This window comes from Lepisosteus platostomus, chromosome 12, assembly GCF_059453375.1.
Source record: "Lepisosteus platostomus isolate fLepPlt1 chromosome 12, fLepPlt1.hap1, whole genome shotgun sequence".
In the NCBI taxonomy this organism is placed as follows: Eukaryota; Metazoa; Chordata; class Actinopteri; order Semionotiformes; family Lepisosteidae; genus Lepisosteus; species Lepisosteus platostomus.
Genome location: NC_142622.1, coordinates 44,072,484 through 44,086,496, shown reverse-complemented (window position 1 = coordinate 44,086,496; position 14,013 = coordinate 44,072,484). Strand labels below are relative to the sequence as shown.

At 38.9% G+C, this 14,013-nt stretch overlaps 1 protein-coding gene across 9 annotated transcripts in view; it reads right to left on the bottom strand.

Moving 5' to 3' along the window:
• Positions 1-2,633: 2,633 nt before the first annotated feature.
• nek11 (NIMA-related kinase 11) overlaps positions 2,634-14,013 on the bottom strand; it is an 88,529-nt gene continuing 77,149 nt past the window's right edge. For 4 of the 9 annotated variants that reach the window (XM_088602169.1, XM_088602163.1, XM_088602170.1 and 1 more), the window contains exons 17-21: positions 7,371-7,615; positions 5,847-6,014; positions 5,124-5,254; positions 3,825-3,861; positions 2,634-3,613 (exon numbers count right to left, since the gene is read on the bottom strand). In XM_088602169.1, coding sequence (XP_088458295.1) covers positions 7,393-7,615 — 223 coding nt within the window. In that variant the 3' untranslated portion in view covers positions 2,634-3,613; positions 3,825-3,861; positions 5,124-5,254; positions 5,847-6,014; positions 7,371-7,392. Of the gene's footprint in view, positions 3,614-3,824; positions 3,862-5,123; positions 5,255-5,846; positions 6,015-6,563; positions 7,616-14,013 lie in introns of those variants that run through there. The other 5 variants (XM_088602167.1, XM_088602168.1, XM_088602164.1 and 2 more) reach the window with 5 other exon arrangements.

The window sequence follows — 14,013 nt, the reverse complement described above, 5'->3', positions numbered from 1 at the left end:
TGTGAAATAGAAAGTGAGAAACTGTTTTCATTTGAACAAGATTAAGATTTATCTAACACATCAGCTGTAATGTACTATATCAGAGGAATTCACATATAGTGTGGATTCAGCTGTTTCGTAGGTGATCTGAAATAAAAATGAAATGGTTATCAGGCAAGGCCTTTGATAGCACAGAACTACAGTAGGAATCTCAACCTTTAACATCGTTGTGGAAGATGTGAAATATGTCATTTTTCCTTCTGGGGGAAAAATGGTACGTATACTTCTTTATTTCACCTGTTAAGACAGTGTTTCCGAATTCTGTGAGTCTAAGCAATCTCTAAATAATGGCAGTTTCACAGCTGGTGCGGGAGTTTCACAGTTGTGCAGTGACTCACTGAAGGCTTTGATTTTAATTTAGTCCTTGGGTAACAGAACAAATTGGAATCTATTGGCCTCAAGTTCAGAGGAGGTGTGTAGAAGCTCAGCAGTTAGGACCTAGACCGTTCAACCTTGTAATCAATTCTATTTTAATGAAACCAACAGTTTCAATGTGTTCGGAGAATGAATGACACCCGAGGCCCTAAAGTAGTTCTGGACTTAACGTAGCACAAAGTACTTTCTTTATTGCAACAGCTCAGAGAAAATAAGCTCTATGAAATCTGTAAAGGGATGCGTGGCAAAGACTTACGGATAACAAAATAAAATAAATTGATTGATTGATTGATTGATTTATTGGTTGACTGATTGACTGATGTACTTAACTCCCTAGATATTCTATAGATGGCAAGCCCATCCTTATTTACCCCCCAGTATCTTATCATAAAGTCTGGAGCTGTTCAGGGCTGTTACACGATAGTATTACCAGACATCAATACTATTGCATAGAGCAGCAACCAATGTAAAGATGCCGAAACAGATATGCTCATGGGAGCCAGACAATAATAATACACCATCACCAAGTTTTGAATGTGTTTTAGTCTACTAAGGACCTTAGCTGATGCACCAGGAAACAGAGCAATGCAGTAATCGATTGTTGATGCAACAACGGCATGAACATGCTTGTCAGTGTTGGGTGAAGAAAGGGGTGGGGGCAGGAGGTTCATGTCGTGCGGATGGGGAAACAGACCACATTTCTAACACGCGTCTAGAAGGAGCTCAGCCCAAAGGAACATCAGGTTTTCTATCCGTCGTATAAGAGCTCATTTCCCATCCATTAATATCCGAGCCTGTGGTCCCATCTGCTTTCGTGTGAACCAGCCAAAACATGATTTTCTTTTAATTACCAAATATTCAGGTGTTATTTACACAGCACCATGATCCTGAAGAAGCACCGTTTGGAGCTGCCTCGGTGTCTTGGAGCTCACACTACAGGCGTGATTTAATATCTCTGAGTTACTGAGCCAAATACAATTTCAGGGAATACGTGCATGCAGGCATGTGTGCGGTATGTGTGTAAGTATTATACTGTGGGGTCTATGAATACATTACAGCCAAAAAGTAATGGAACAGTAAGTCTTGGTAAAATAGATTGATACAGAACATTTTGAGTATGCGATCCCTGTGACATCTCTGAGGGTATGATTGATAAGCGGTGAGCTACATGCTGTGCTCTTCACATGTATTGATTTATGTCTGGCGTCAATCTCATTGCACGCTGGCACTGATGTCTTGTTTTCATACAGTACGTCCTGTTGCAAAATAATAATCTCTAAATTTACTATGTATGGAAATACAGATTATTTTTTGTTCCTCATTGAATTGTCAATGGTGATTAAAGCCGTTTGACGGGCAGCTATGGTGGAGTGATGGTGAGTCCTGCAGGCTGACAGATCTGTGGTCCTGGGTTCGGTTCCAGCAGGGGACTCCTGTCTGTGTGGTGTCTGCATGCTCCAGTCTGTCTGTTGTTTTGTGTTCTCTACTTTCCTCCCATCTTGTCTGTCTCTCCTCTTAAATTACTTTTAAAATGTAACTGGTCATTGCATAGGACTGGGGGTTGAGGTTATCAGACTGGAGGGCTGTGGGATCAAATGTTATGGTAGGATGCTGTTGTCACCTTGATCAAGGTACCTCACTCGGCCTGCGCTAGTCAGTGCACAGCTGTATACAGTACACTGGTGCTTTCCAGCTGTTTCTAAATGACGTGGGGAGTGAGAGTGTCTGACTGAAATGAAGTCATCTCCTATTGCAATAAAAGCAACTATTTATAGTTACATATGTTCCTCATTCCTGTTGTGAATTATAAATCCATGCTGCTACTGTGAGCAGATGCTGCACAGGATGTCGAGGTTTTTCATTGGTCATTTGATTTTTAAACCGAAATGAAACTTAAATTGAAATATATGGCCATGTTAAGCACGGAGAAAAGTACTTTGTGCATTATTTTTTAAATACATCTAGAAAAAATAATTTGCTTAAATTAATCTACTTGAATGTTTTCTTAAAAGGAAGTTGAATTGGAGTCCAAAAATCACGCAGGAGACATATTTTGAAATTGATATGCAGCCCAAACACCATTGCTGTCTTGAGCTGAACCCCTTAATCAACCTAACAATAACCCCATTCCAGCACTAACTGTAATCAGTCTGTTAAATTTGACATTAATGCAACTCTACACATCAAACAAGTGAATGTTTTGACTGTTAATGAGATTTAACAGTTAATTTCATGCTTATTTATACGAATATTTAATTATCACCCTCAAAGTTACACTTACAATTAAACAAACCTCTATCTAGAATTGCACTTCAGCTACGTTAGAAAGAGATGTTATTTGGTTACAGGTATATCAGAAATAGAAGAACACTGTCCACATTTTCCTCAGTATAATTTACTTTGGTAAGCAGAGCCCTTTTTATATAAAGAGTAGATTTAAGATGTTTGGTTTGTAACATTTCCTGACTACATTCAAATGAAAGATTTCTTTGATCAGTCTTTGACCTCAATTAATCCAAATTTCACAGAACGAGTGTTATTCTCCAACACAGTCTTCATGAGTCCCCTGAGTCTCAGACATTGCACTTTTGAACTAAACAGAAACATTTTCCTAGCTCAGTCTGATTTTTCTACTTTTCCTCCGGTGTCTTGTCTCATGTCTCGCATGTCCTTTCCTCTCACGCTGCATCGTATTCCTCTTTGTCGTCCTCATCCTCCCCTCTGGATTTGCAGCAGTCGTTTCTGTGGCTGACCGGTCCACCCATTTGATCTCCTACCTGCTGCCTGCCTTTCCTGTCCTGTGAAGGTTGTAGCTTGTCTCTTTAAAGCACAGCATTTTTATTTCAGCTTTTTTTTGTGATTCTTGGTGCCACGCATTCGGGCCTGTCTTATTCCATGCCTGCACAGACAGGGTTCTAGCAAAACAAACAAAAAAACAAAAAAAATGCTTGCATTGTAATGTATTCAAACACTAACGAGCAGTTTAAAACTATGAATAAAACATCCTGCTGCGCTGGTAAATCAGGACTTAACTGGGTTTGAAGACTTCAGTCCTTTTATTGCCAGGCCTGCATCTTGCAGGAGGGAGGCTGTCCTTTTGGTTTATCTGCTTGTACCTTTCTTTCCTCTCCTGCCTGCATTTCATACCTTCTCCTCTGCTGTTGGACACGGCAGTTCAAAAGCATTAGCTGAAACTAAGCTACAGTAAAAAAATATATAAAATAATTACTGCTTCAGCTGCAGCAAATTAAAATGAGAAAATATCATTTTAATTAAGCCTTTAGCGTTTCAGGTCATAACTTTAATTTTATCATTAATGTTGGTAAATCGGCAAAACCTAATTTCTCTGCCTATACAGTAAACCATTAAACCCTTAATGTGAGAAATGACCTTATAAAATGAAGAGTTACCCTGAGGACTTGAATCCTGGATACTTCCTTCATCAGTCTCAGAGGAAAGAGAGAAAATGGAAATTTGATTAGCTTTGGAATTCTCTTTAGCTGTAATCATCAGTAAATTGGCTGTAGTGCATCTCTGCAAATTAAAGAAACTGTTAGGGGGTGGCTATGTCCTATGCTTATACAGTCATAGGACTATATTAGTTTTGATTATTTTATTTAAAAAATCAATCATTAAAGGTAATGAAAAGGATGAAGATAGTTTATACTGTCCCAGTACATTTTGCTAAAGTGCTGGAGAATGATTTTTAGTTTTATTGCTGACTCTGGTTAATGAGAATAAACTGTGTTAGCATATCTGGCTGGTGATGATTTAATATGATATTGCTATGGTTCTTTTTTTTGGGACCTTTATAAATGGGATGCAGTGCAGCTGGGATAGCCATAACTGTCCCAGTTTATCCAGAGATATTTTTTAATAACTATTATAATAACTAATAATGCCCAGTACACATTGACTGCTGACTGCTGTGTTATCCAGACATCCTGGCCAAATTCCCCATTGAAAATGTACCAGTCATGGCCTCCTAATAATCCCCATCTCTGAACTGGCTTCATCACTCTGCTCTCCTCCCCACTGGGAGCTGGTGTGTGGGGAGTGGACTGGTGCACTATGTCTGCCGTCTCATCATCCAGGGGAGTCCCCATTACCTGTAAAGTACTTCGTGTGGAGTGTCCAGAAAAGCGCTATGTACAGTAAGTGTAAGGAATTATTATTGTTCAGTTATTTCTTGGAATGGTTTCGTTGAGTCATTTCTTTGACAAATTGAGGTTTCAAAATGAAAAGCTGATTTGTAAACTTTATCAACCCTCCCAATACATTTTGCTGAACCTTTGTTCTGAAAGTACAACAGAGCACCCCCCACATGTTGTGTATGATAACCTACTAGTAATCACCAACGGCTGGAGCATAAGGATGTAAGTTTAGACCAGCATGTCTTCATTTGAACTCTCCTCTCTGTGACTTCTGTCATTCAGATTCAGAATTCTATTTTATGTCACATGAAATGCATGGAACTATTATTTGGCTAAGAGAAGGCACTTGGATTTGAGCTCTTTTGTGTATAATTACTGTGCCTTTCAATTCCTTTTTCTGAGAAGCACAGATCCCCTGTGTTACTGCACCATTAGGTGCCACTGTAAATGGTAAAGTGATTATCAATATCTGCAGTATTATTAAACAGCATTTTCCTACAGTCAAACTGTACAGCTATATACTATAGAGCAGAGCTACAGTAAGTAGCTACAGACCTTTGGAAATCTCCGTGGGATTAAAGAGTGTGATTAACTTCTTCCCAGTAGGAAATAAACTGAAGAGACATAAGTCTGGGAAGAACAGTCTGTGTCCAATATGCACTCCCAGCTTCAAACAAGGTCCCTGCCTAAATTGGATGAAATACAATCTTAATTGAGAGACAAACAATCTGGTGTCAAAAACTGAATTGCACAGGAAAAACCTTTTGAATTTTGGCAAATCAATTTTTCTTAGCTTGTCCTTCCTTCCTATAAAAATGGTCCTTCAGTTCAGGATCACCACCTATTCTGCACTGTAGTAAAACCTGAGCTCTGCTTTGATCCCCTGTGATCTATATTGAACAAGTTTAAAAACTGAAAACACACTTTTTAGAGCCCTAAGGGGAAAAAACTGCACTTTCATTTTCAGTTAATATTTTTAGGTCCAAGGAACTCGTGCTTATCTCTTTCTGCTACCAATATACTTGCTTCAGGGACTTACTGCATGGAGACATTTTACTCTACAATACTGTCATTTTGTGAGCACATTTCCCCTTTCTTTAATGATCTTTTATCTGTTCTCTCTATGATGCTCAAAATGTTCTTTCTAGTTCTAGCAACCTGACGTTGTTAGCGGCTAGTTTGATTGCAGGGGCAGGTAACAAATGCAGTATTACAATAATTATTAACCCCGATTATTTCTCAGACCCGCTCTCCTATAGAGTATCTCATACCACTCACATGCATGCATGCCGTTATTATCAGTCTAAAGCCAGCCTTTCAGAATCAGCACTGTGACTCTGCTGTTATACAGACTCTCGTCAGCAGTGGTGTTGTGAAGAGGCTGCAGCAGGGAGCTGGGTGAGCACACCTGGGCTGCACAGGAACAGGTGACGGTTTGAGTCCCTGCTGAAAGGTCAAGAGAAGGGACACAGTGCTTCGGCTGTGGAGCTTCTTCAGGTGTGTTCACCTTTCCCTGTTCCTCTCTTGCGAATAAGCATGAGTACACTACAAGGCTTTTCCTTTTAACAATAGTCCTCCATCAGATTTGGGAATCAATGTGTATTTCATAGGCAGGCCTTATAAAGATTAAAGAGGAATTTGGCACTATTATAGCATGGATACCATAGTTTATTTGTGTAGTTTATACCATGTTTATAGTGAAGTTTATTGGTGTAATGCACCATCTGGCCCAACTGAATGCGCTAGAGACACCTTAGAGGACACAATGTTTTCTTGTAAAGCAGTTAGGTCAGACTAGGATGAAGAAATTATTTATCACTTGATCCTTTATATCATACAGTATGTGCAAATACAATATGTATTTCTCTTCCTACGATTCAAGGCACTTATGTATTTTCTCTACCTCTTAGCCACATGCATACATTTTGAATTCATCCGAGAACCTCTTTCAAATGTGTATTGGAGAAATATTTGGAAAAATATCATGGGAACATGTTTGTCTGTTCAGTGGCAGCTCCAGCTTTAATCCATATGCCATTCCATCAAGTATTAAAAAATAACAAGATAGATCACATGGTAAATAACACAATATTCCTGTATAAAACATCTTCGCTGTGTGTATTGCTTAATAAACAGGCTGCTTTAGCTAAGTATGATATAATTTTTCATTTACACCTTAAAGATTACATGAACAAAAAAAATGTTGAAAAATACGAAAGCATTACTGTATTAGAGAGAGCTTTCTAAAAATCTAATTTTTATATTTGATCCCTTCTTCCCTTTTGCATATGATCAAAACCAACCTTGCCAATGTATGCAGCCCCTTGCACAGTTTTCACAGTTTGTTCCTTGAAAGCCAGCCATCATGACACTTTGAAGCAGCAACTGATACATGTTATCTACACATTTTATATGATAAATATAAGTTGATATTATGTATTATGTTTAATAAATGTGCATGTTTTGTTTAGTCATTTCACAAAATGGGACATCGCAAGTAGGAGCTGAATACTTTTGGATGGCTATAGATCTCATTTTGTAAAATACACTAGGACAATGTTTTTGCCATCCTTGCTGGTTTAACAAAAACATTTTTGGATCTGACACCTGAGAACTTCTCCAGCTGATAATAATCTCATTAATCAGTGCATTCAGCAAATACCTGACACCATTATTTCAAAGAAGAGCTGCACACCCCTGCAGCACCCTTTTCTAAAGAATAAATCTTTGTGTAAAGAGAGAGGAAAACCTCTTCTTCTGTGAAACAGTTCTACGTCGTGTAGTCCTTGCGGTTTGTTGTACCCTTTGGACGCCATGCTCCGTTTTAGTGCTTGTTTGTTTTATCTATGGCTTTGCCTGCCTTTGTCATCAGCAGTTGCTCTTCAAAGTAGAGAAGCTGATCCACTTCAAAGCAATCACTTGGCCTTCCTTCAATCTTCCCCAAGAAATCCTTGATCTCGCCTTCCTTCACACAGTTCTCCCTGGCATTCTTCAGGTAGTCATAGACCGTCTGGAAGGCCTCTTCTCCCAGTTTCTCTCTTATTGACCTGAACAAAAACAGGAAATGCTGAAGTGTATAACACGGGGCCTGTCCATTGCTAACTCTTAAATCTTCTTAAAGCTTTTTGTGATTATATTACAGAATATATTTGGGTTTCTGGCATTCACCTCTTCGAACCTCTATCATTGAAATGATTTTCTCTCTCCTCAGCAAACAGACGATACACACGCCTTCTGCACCCTTTCAGTCCAGAAAAAAAAAAAAAACGTTTCGATGGGCCCATTTTGCCAACAGAAATGCATTATCTGGTACCGTCTGGCCTCATATTTTATTTAAAGCAATACAGCCCCACATAAACTGTACAACTGGTCATAAAACAAATAGCCTGTATATACTATATACGCATATGCAGACATTCATTCATATTAATTGCTGGATCATACAGCAATCTGAGTGTAGAAGAAGCACATGAATAAGAAAATTAGAGCCATTTAAACTCAAACACCACAGGTCACACAGCGTGAAGATTTAATCAGCATTTATGGAACACACTGACGGCCCTGGTTTGTGTGAGCTCAGCAGGTCCCTGGTAGCAGTCCAGCTCTGCGGTCCCCCAGCAGGAGCAGCGCTAACAAAAACCACAATGAATCGCTGGAAACCAAGACACTTGCCATCTCAAGCTTTAAAACAGTAAACAACACACACAGATAGTGCAAACAGAACAGCAGGTGCAGGAAATCTTAGCATCTGCCTCCTCGGGAGAGAACATCAGGTGATATATCGCATGTGGGACAATTGATTTTGCAATGCAAACAACCGACTAAAGCTCTATCGTTGGGAAATATAAAAAGGGTACAGTCACACTGAGACATCTGTCACCAAAGTCCTTTTAAGCTACTTGATAACCATACCGAGTTGCCTCACTCTGTCATGAACCCTGTATCTCAAAGCCCCAGATGCCAGACTTCATTCCTGATGTATTATTTATTACCGCATTGCTCTTGTTGCTTTTGTGCATTCAATTTCATTCACTGGGTGACCTCTAAATAGACACATACAGTAGGCAGCAGCTGTGAGTGGATGTCGGTAGGTGACACACTCGGGCCAGAAATGCCACACCAGGGCCTTGGTTTGGCGACGAGATGTTAAACCAAAGGCCAGACTCCACTAGAGATCCCATGGCCAACAGCAAGAGTCAGAGCAGGTGCCCTGGCTTTCTCAATCTGGCCTTCTTCAGTTTCCCCACTGAGTCAGCTGGTGAAGCGGTTTCTCTCTTCTCTGCCAGCAGGGAGGCTGGTGCAGAATGGCTGGCAGACATTCGTTTGATTCCTTGATGTCTATTGACTGCGTGAAAATATTTGAGCACTTCTAAAGAAACCCCTCTTCTTGTAGATGGCCCATTTTCTCTTATTCTTTTAGGACAATGGAGAAAATACTTTGATCGATAGCACAGAACAGCAAGCACATGTACAGGTACGACATCTGTGCTCTCCTATCCAACTCATCACTGAGTCCACTGAAACAGCCAATTCCTTAAGGATAAAGCAGACATCGTGTTGAATGCATCAATTATTTCTACTTAAAATAACAGATAATCTTACTAATTTATATTCCAAATAATTATTTAAAAGGCAAAACTGTGAAAGTATGGTTGCATTTTCTTTGCTGTCTACGGCTCAAAGCTGTCAGAATGGCATCATGGAAATGAAAACACTTGTTTTATCTTTCAGTAAGTGTTAGAACCAGGAGGGGGTAACGTAACACGACTTAAACCCACAAAGGGTGGACTTCAGTCTTATTATAAGTACCTACAATAAGTTCCAAGGTATTGCAGTCAGGTAGCAGTGGACTCAAACAGGGGGTCATTAAGCACTAGAAAACATGGTTGCATGTTGGGGAATATCTGTGCTAAGCCTGAAGACAACTTCATGGTCCATGACATGTAACATAAATATTATAAGCATGTAATGTAAGCTGTACTTTTGAAACACAGTGTACATACCGTTTACTGTATGGACGTTTTTATATTGTACAGGTTGAAATGGTCATTCTTATTTAATTTTAGTTCAGGTATCTTTCCCTTTTATCCTTTATGTCTGTTACTGCTTCATCTTTGCTTCTGGTTTTATTTTTTTTTAAGTTGATTAGTCTTATTTATTGCCTTTTGCCATCTTTCTTAGGCTCTGTGGTGTAGGTTGTGGGGAAGAGGGGTATTGAGGGAAGGAAATACCAGGGGATCTGTACTAAAGCTTGGATACTTGGTTCAGCTGTTTATCTTGATGTATTGTTCCCCTTTTAAAACGTTGAACTGAACTGGTTACAAACATTTTATTTTTCATGGTGCTCTGGACAAAAGCCCATCTTTGGCAGTTTAGAAGGCAACAACTGTGGTTACAATTCTCCCTGAAAGCTTTCTCCAACAGCAGCTCACACAAGAGCACTGCTCCCAGGATGCTGGAGTTTCCCAGGTAGTCACACATCAGCGATTCAATTAATACACCAGGCACGGAGCAAATCCGCGACAATTACAGACCAATCAAATGGAATGCCACATGCTAACACGTCTGATTTCCATCTAAACTGCACAAGGCATCCTGAAGTGGTCCAGTAGTTTTTAGACAAGTGTAACTGGAATTGAACTGTAAAGGAAAGAGTGCTTAACACACGCTACTTGATTAATTCCACTGCTGTCAGAGGTACAGTTACCTGGGACTGGATGAAACATGTTCATATAAAACATTAAACACTAATTGGAAAGAAAAAAACAACAGGTTATGTAAGCTCAAATATTTTTGAATGTGAAAACCAGACATATTATCCATTTTCAGTGGTTCATCTTGAAAATAATATCATCATGCGAAAAGACAAATTCCTAATGCAAGAAATTGTATGTGGCTAATAGTGATCTCATAATTTAATTCCTGAAAAAATTAATAATGTACCTCCTTCCCTCCATTCCCCACAGGTGTGCCTTGAACAAAGAATTACTTAATAGTAAATGTAGTAAACCATGCAATAGAAAGCTCATTTAATACTTCAGTCACTCTAGGTTGACAGAAAAGACATAGATCTATGGAGCAGGTCAGTGAAACCAATCAGTCATTTTTTGTTTTATTCATACATTATTTCACAAATGCCAGTTTTATAAAACTTTAAAATGTCATTTTCCAAAAATGAAATAGAAATTCTGTCAAATGATTGTATATGCCACAAGAATTGGATGTATCCGGGATGTAAAAAACAGATTTAAACATTATGCTTAGTTATCTATCCACTAATTCAAATGTCAAAAGTTGGACTTGTGTCACTTTGAAGCACACAAACAACACAAAACCTACCCTCCTCTATCTGGTAGAGACAGAAAATGGTATTAATCATGGGCATATTCTTGTACTGTCAAAAAACCTGTTTTAGAAAACATTTGGATTATACAAAAAAAATACACATACCTTTTCCAGAAATAAACACAGGTAAAACAGCTAAACTAAGCGGATTAAATTTGGTTTTGTCACATTTGGTGTCATTCATATAACTTTTAAAATGATCAAGTATCTAAACATTTCAGATACAGGATTTGTATCTTTTCCCACGTTTCTTCCATGGGCTGCCTTCGCCCCCCAAAAAAAAATCTCATCTGCGTTACTTTCATCAAACTGCTCATGGCTGATTCTGTTAGAAAGATAAAAAGCACTTAATGCCAACATGTTTGTGCAGGAAGCTTAAAATCAAAACAAATAGGAGAGGTGTACCGTATACGGTATGGCACTATGCACTGCCCCACGCAGCGGGGAATGCATCTGCATGGTGCAGTGCACATCCTTCTCACTTTGAAACAACACAAGAAATACAGAGGCCACCTCCCGGCAGGGCCCTGCAACTCACTTTTACGGAGGTAACTCCCTAAGAACAGCCAAGCAGAAGAGTTTGCAGCGGCCTGTCTTTGTGAAATCTCAGTCGCCTGTCCCGGCTGATTCAGTGCCATGGGCATCCCGGGTGAGGACCCTCCCCACCTGTCTTTATCAGGGCAGCCCCTCCTACTGGCGACCCCCCCAGAGAGGCAATCCTGGTCACTGCGTATAGGACAGCGCCACCTGCTGGTGAAACTTTCTGAGACACCAGGGAACTGCAACGTGCTATTATTTAGACATGTTATCCATCATACAGTGAACACATCTATCGGGGAAATTAAAGAGTATGCAACACGTGAAAAATGTGGCAACTGGCATCACGCCCCAAAGTCATTCATAAAACATAAAAAGGAAATAAGCCTCCTTCTGGGGCCAGTGCTGTTGTTTTGATGTTACAATCATTTTCGATCATTAAAAATACGACATTTTTCAGCACCATTGTCTATTGTACATTATCAATGAAAGCAAATATAAACCTGTCACCCAAAGCCATTCATGTTTCAACTTCTACTTTGATTAAAAAGAAAATGCTTTTTCATTGGATTTCAACTTTGGTGAAGGCACCTTGTATAACTATGCATTCTGGGGAGATGGGCTAGATCCACAGACTGGTAAGACTGGTCAGTATGGAATGGAAAAAAGCTGATCTCTTACAAAACGGAAAAGATTATCTTCTCAGTCTCCTATGTAATTGATATTCACTGTGCAAATGTTTTCACCTGTACCAGTGGGTCTCGGCTAGCTGGCTCTGTCAGGGTGATTAAGGGTGGCGTGTGTTTTCTGATGTGAAAGACTGTGTTCACATCATTTTAGAGGAATGCATTTAAAGTAAAGTCCAGCAGGAGAAACTTCACAATGGCATGAAAAGGAGGTTGAAAAATAGGTGTGCTAATTGTTATATAGATTATTAACAGAGGAGTCTTTTTTTTTACTGGAGCATATGTTAAAACCATATATCATGCTTACATTCATGCAGGGCTACACCATGTTACAATGCTAACTCAAAAACCAAATGCAAAAATGCTAAAGTCCAGCTATGCAAAAGCCTTTCTGTGCCCAAAGAGCTGTGGGAGTCTGGAACAAGCTAACCAGCTGTGTTTCTGAAGTTGGCACACTAGCTTTTGTCAAGGTATGTCTGCATGAGATCCAACTGTTCGATGAATGGATTGTTGGATTATGTAAAAGACAGTCTTTGACTTACTAAATTCCACAGAGGGTTTTTGGTGAGCAGTTGTATTTTATTCCAAATCCTTATTTTTTTATTATGAACGTTGAGGAAACTAAAGACACTTGTTACTAAATTCAAAGCTTGAAATCGTGTTTTTTTTAAATAAAAAAAGAAAGTAGTATAGTTAAAGTTTTTTTTTTTACAGTTGTCCTCTCTTTTTCTGCTTGGGGCTTGACCTTGACTGTGACTTGTCAGATTTACACTGTTAAATAAAAGAACATGTTTGTTTTTGACCTACACTCACCTGCCCTTTTCCTTAGCATTCCTGGGCAGAACTGAACTTTTTCATCACTGTAATTAGCCACACATAAAAAGCTATTGGAGATCATTTTTGCTCAATAGCTTAAATTTGCAAAAGCCTCTAATATAGAGAACTAATATTCACAAGGAACTGGTTCACCTCTGCTACTCATCTCTGAAGTCCTAGAGCAGCATTTAAAAGTTGTGTAGTTTTACAGTAAGAATAGTACATTTAAGAATCACTGTATCTGTATCACTGATCTCATCACAATTAACCTAAGACATTCAGGGACCTACGGAAACTTATTCTTTGATCATGACTCATTATCAGGGTTTTTATGAGCGCTGCATCAGAAAGGACACTCACATTCCTCCGACAAGGCGATAAGACACTCATCTTCCCACAGGCAGATGCCACCAGACAAAACACATAATAACTGTTCCTGGCACTGAGGTAGTTTCCTCCTTTTCATCCAAGATGAAACTGGATTTGAATAAATTGATTTAATTTTTACAGCAGAGGAGTACGTGCCCAAAGAATATATAGAGATTTTTCTCCCAGAATTGTACTGAACTATATAACCATACTTCATGTGATAAGAGTGGCAGCCATAACCTTATGCCTTTCTTGTTCAAAAATAAATCCTTACACATCCACTACCTGTTTTATTTTTAATTGTTTTGGTGTTTTGCTTCTCTACTTTAATTTCTGAAGAATAATTTAATGAGTCATATAGATTGTTGGGGCAAATTCTGGTTGTTTAGAATTTCAGTCTAGTATGTCAATCCCAGGAAAATAGAGGTCTGAGGTTTAGTAGATGGTTTATAGCTAAATAAATATATAATAGAAAATATAAAGAAGATTTATGATGTGAGCAATTGTCCATTCACTGTTACACATGAGTTTAGATTGGTTTAGCTTTACTTTATATAGTGATCACAAAGTCATTTAGAGTATATGATAACACACAACAAAACACTTTTAGAGATAGTGGAATCTCAACAGGAGAGGGATTTATGCCTTTACTGGGTATAATTTAACACTAAATTTTGCTTTAATAAGCTGAA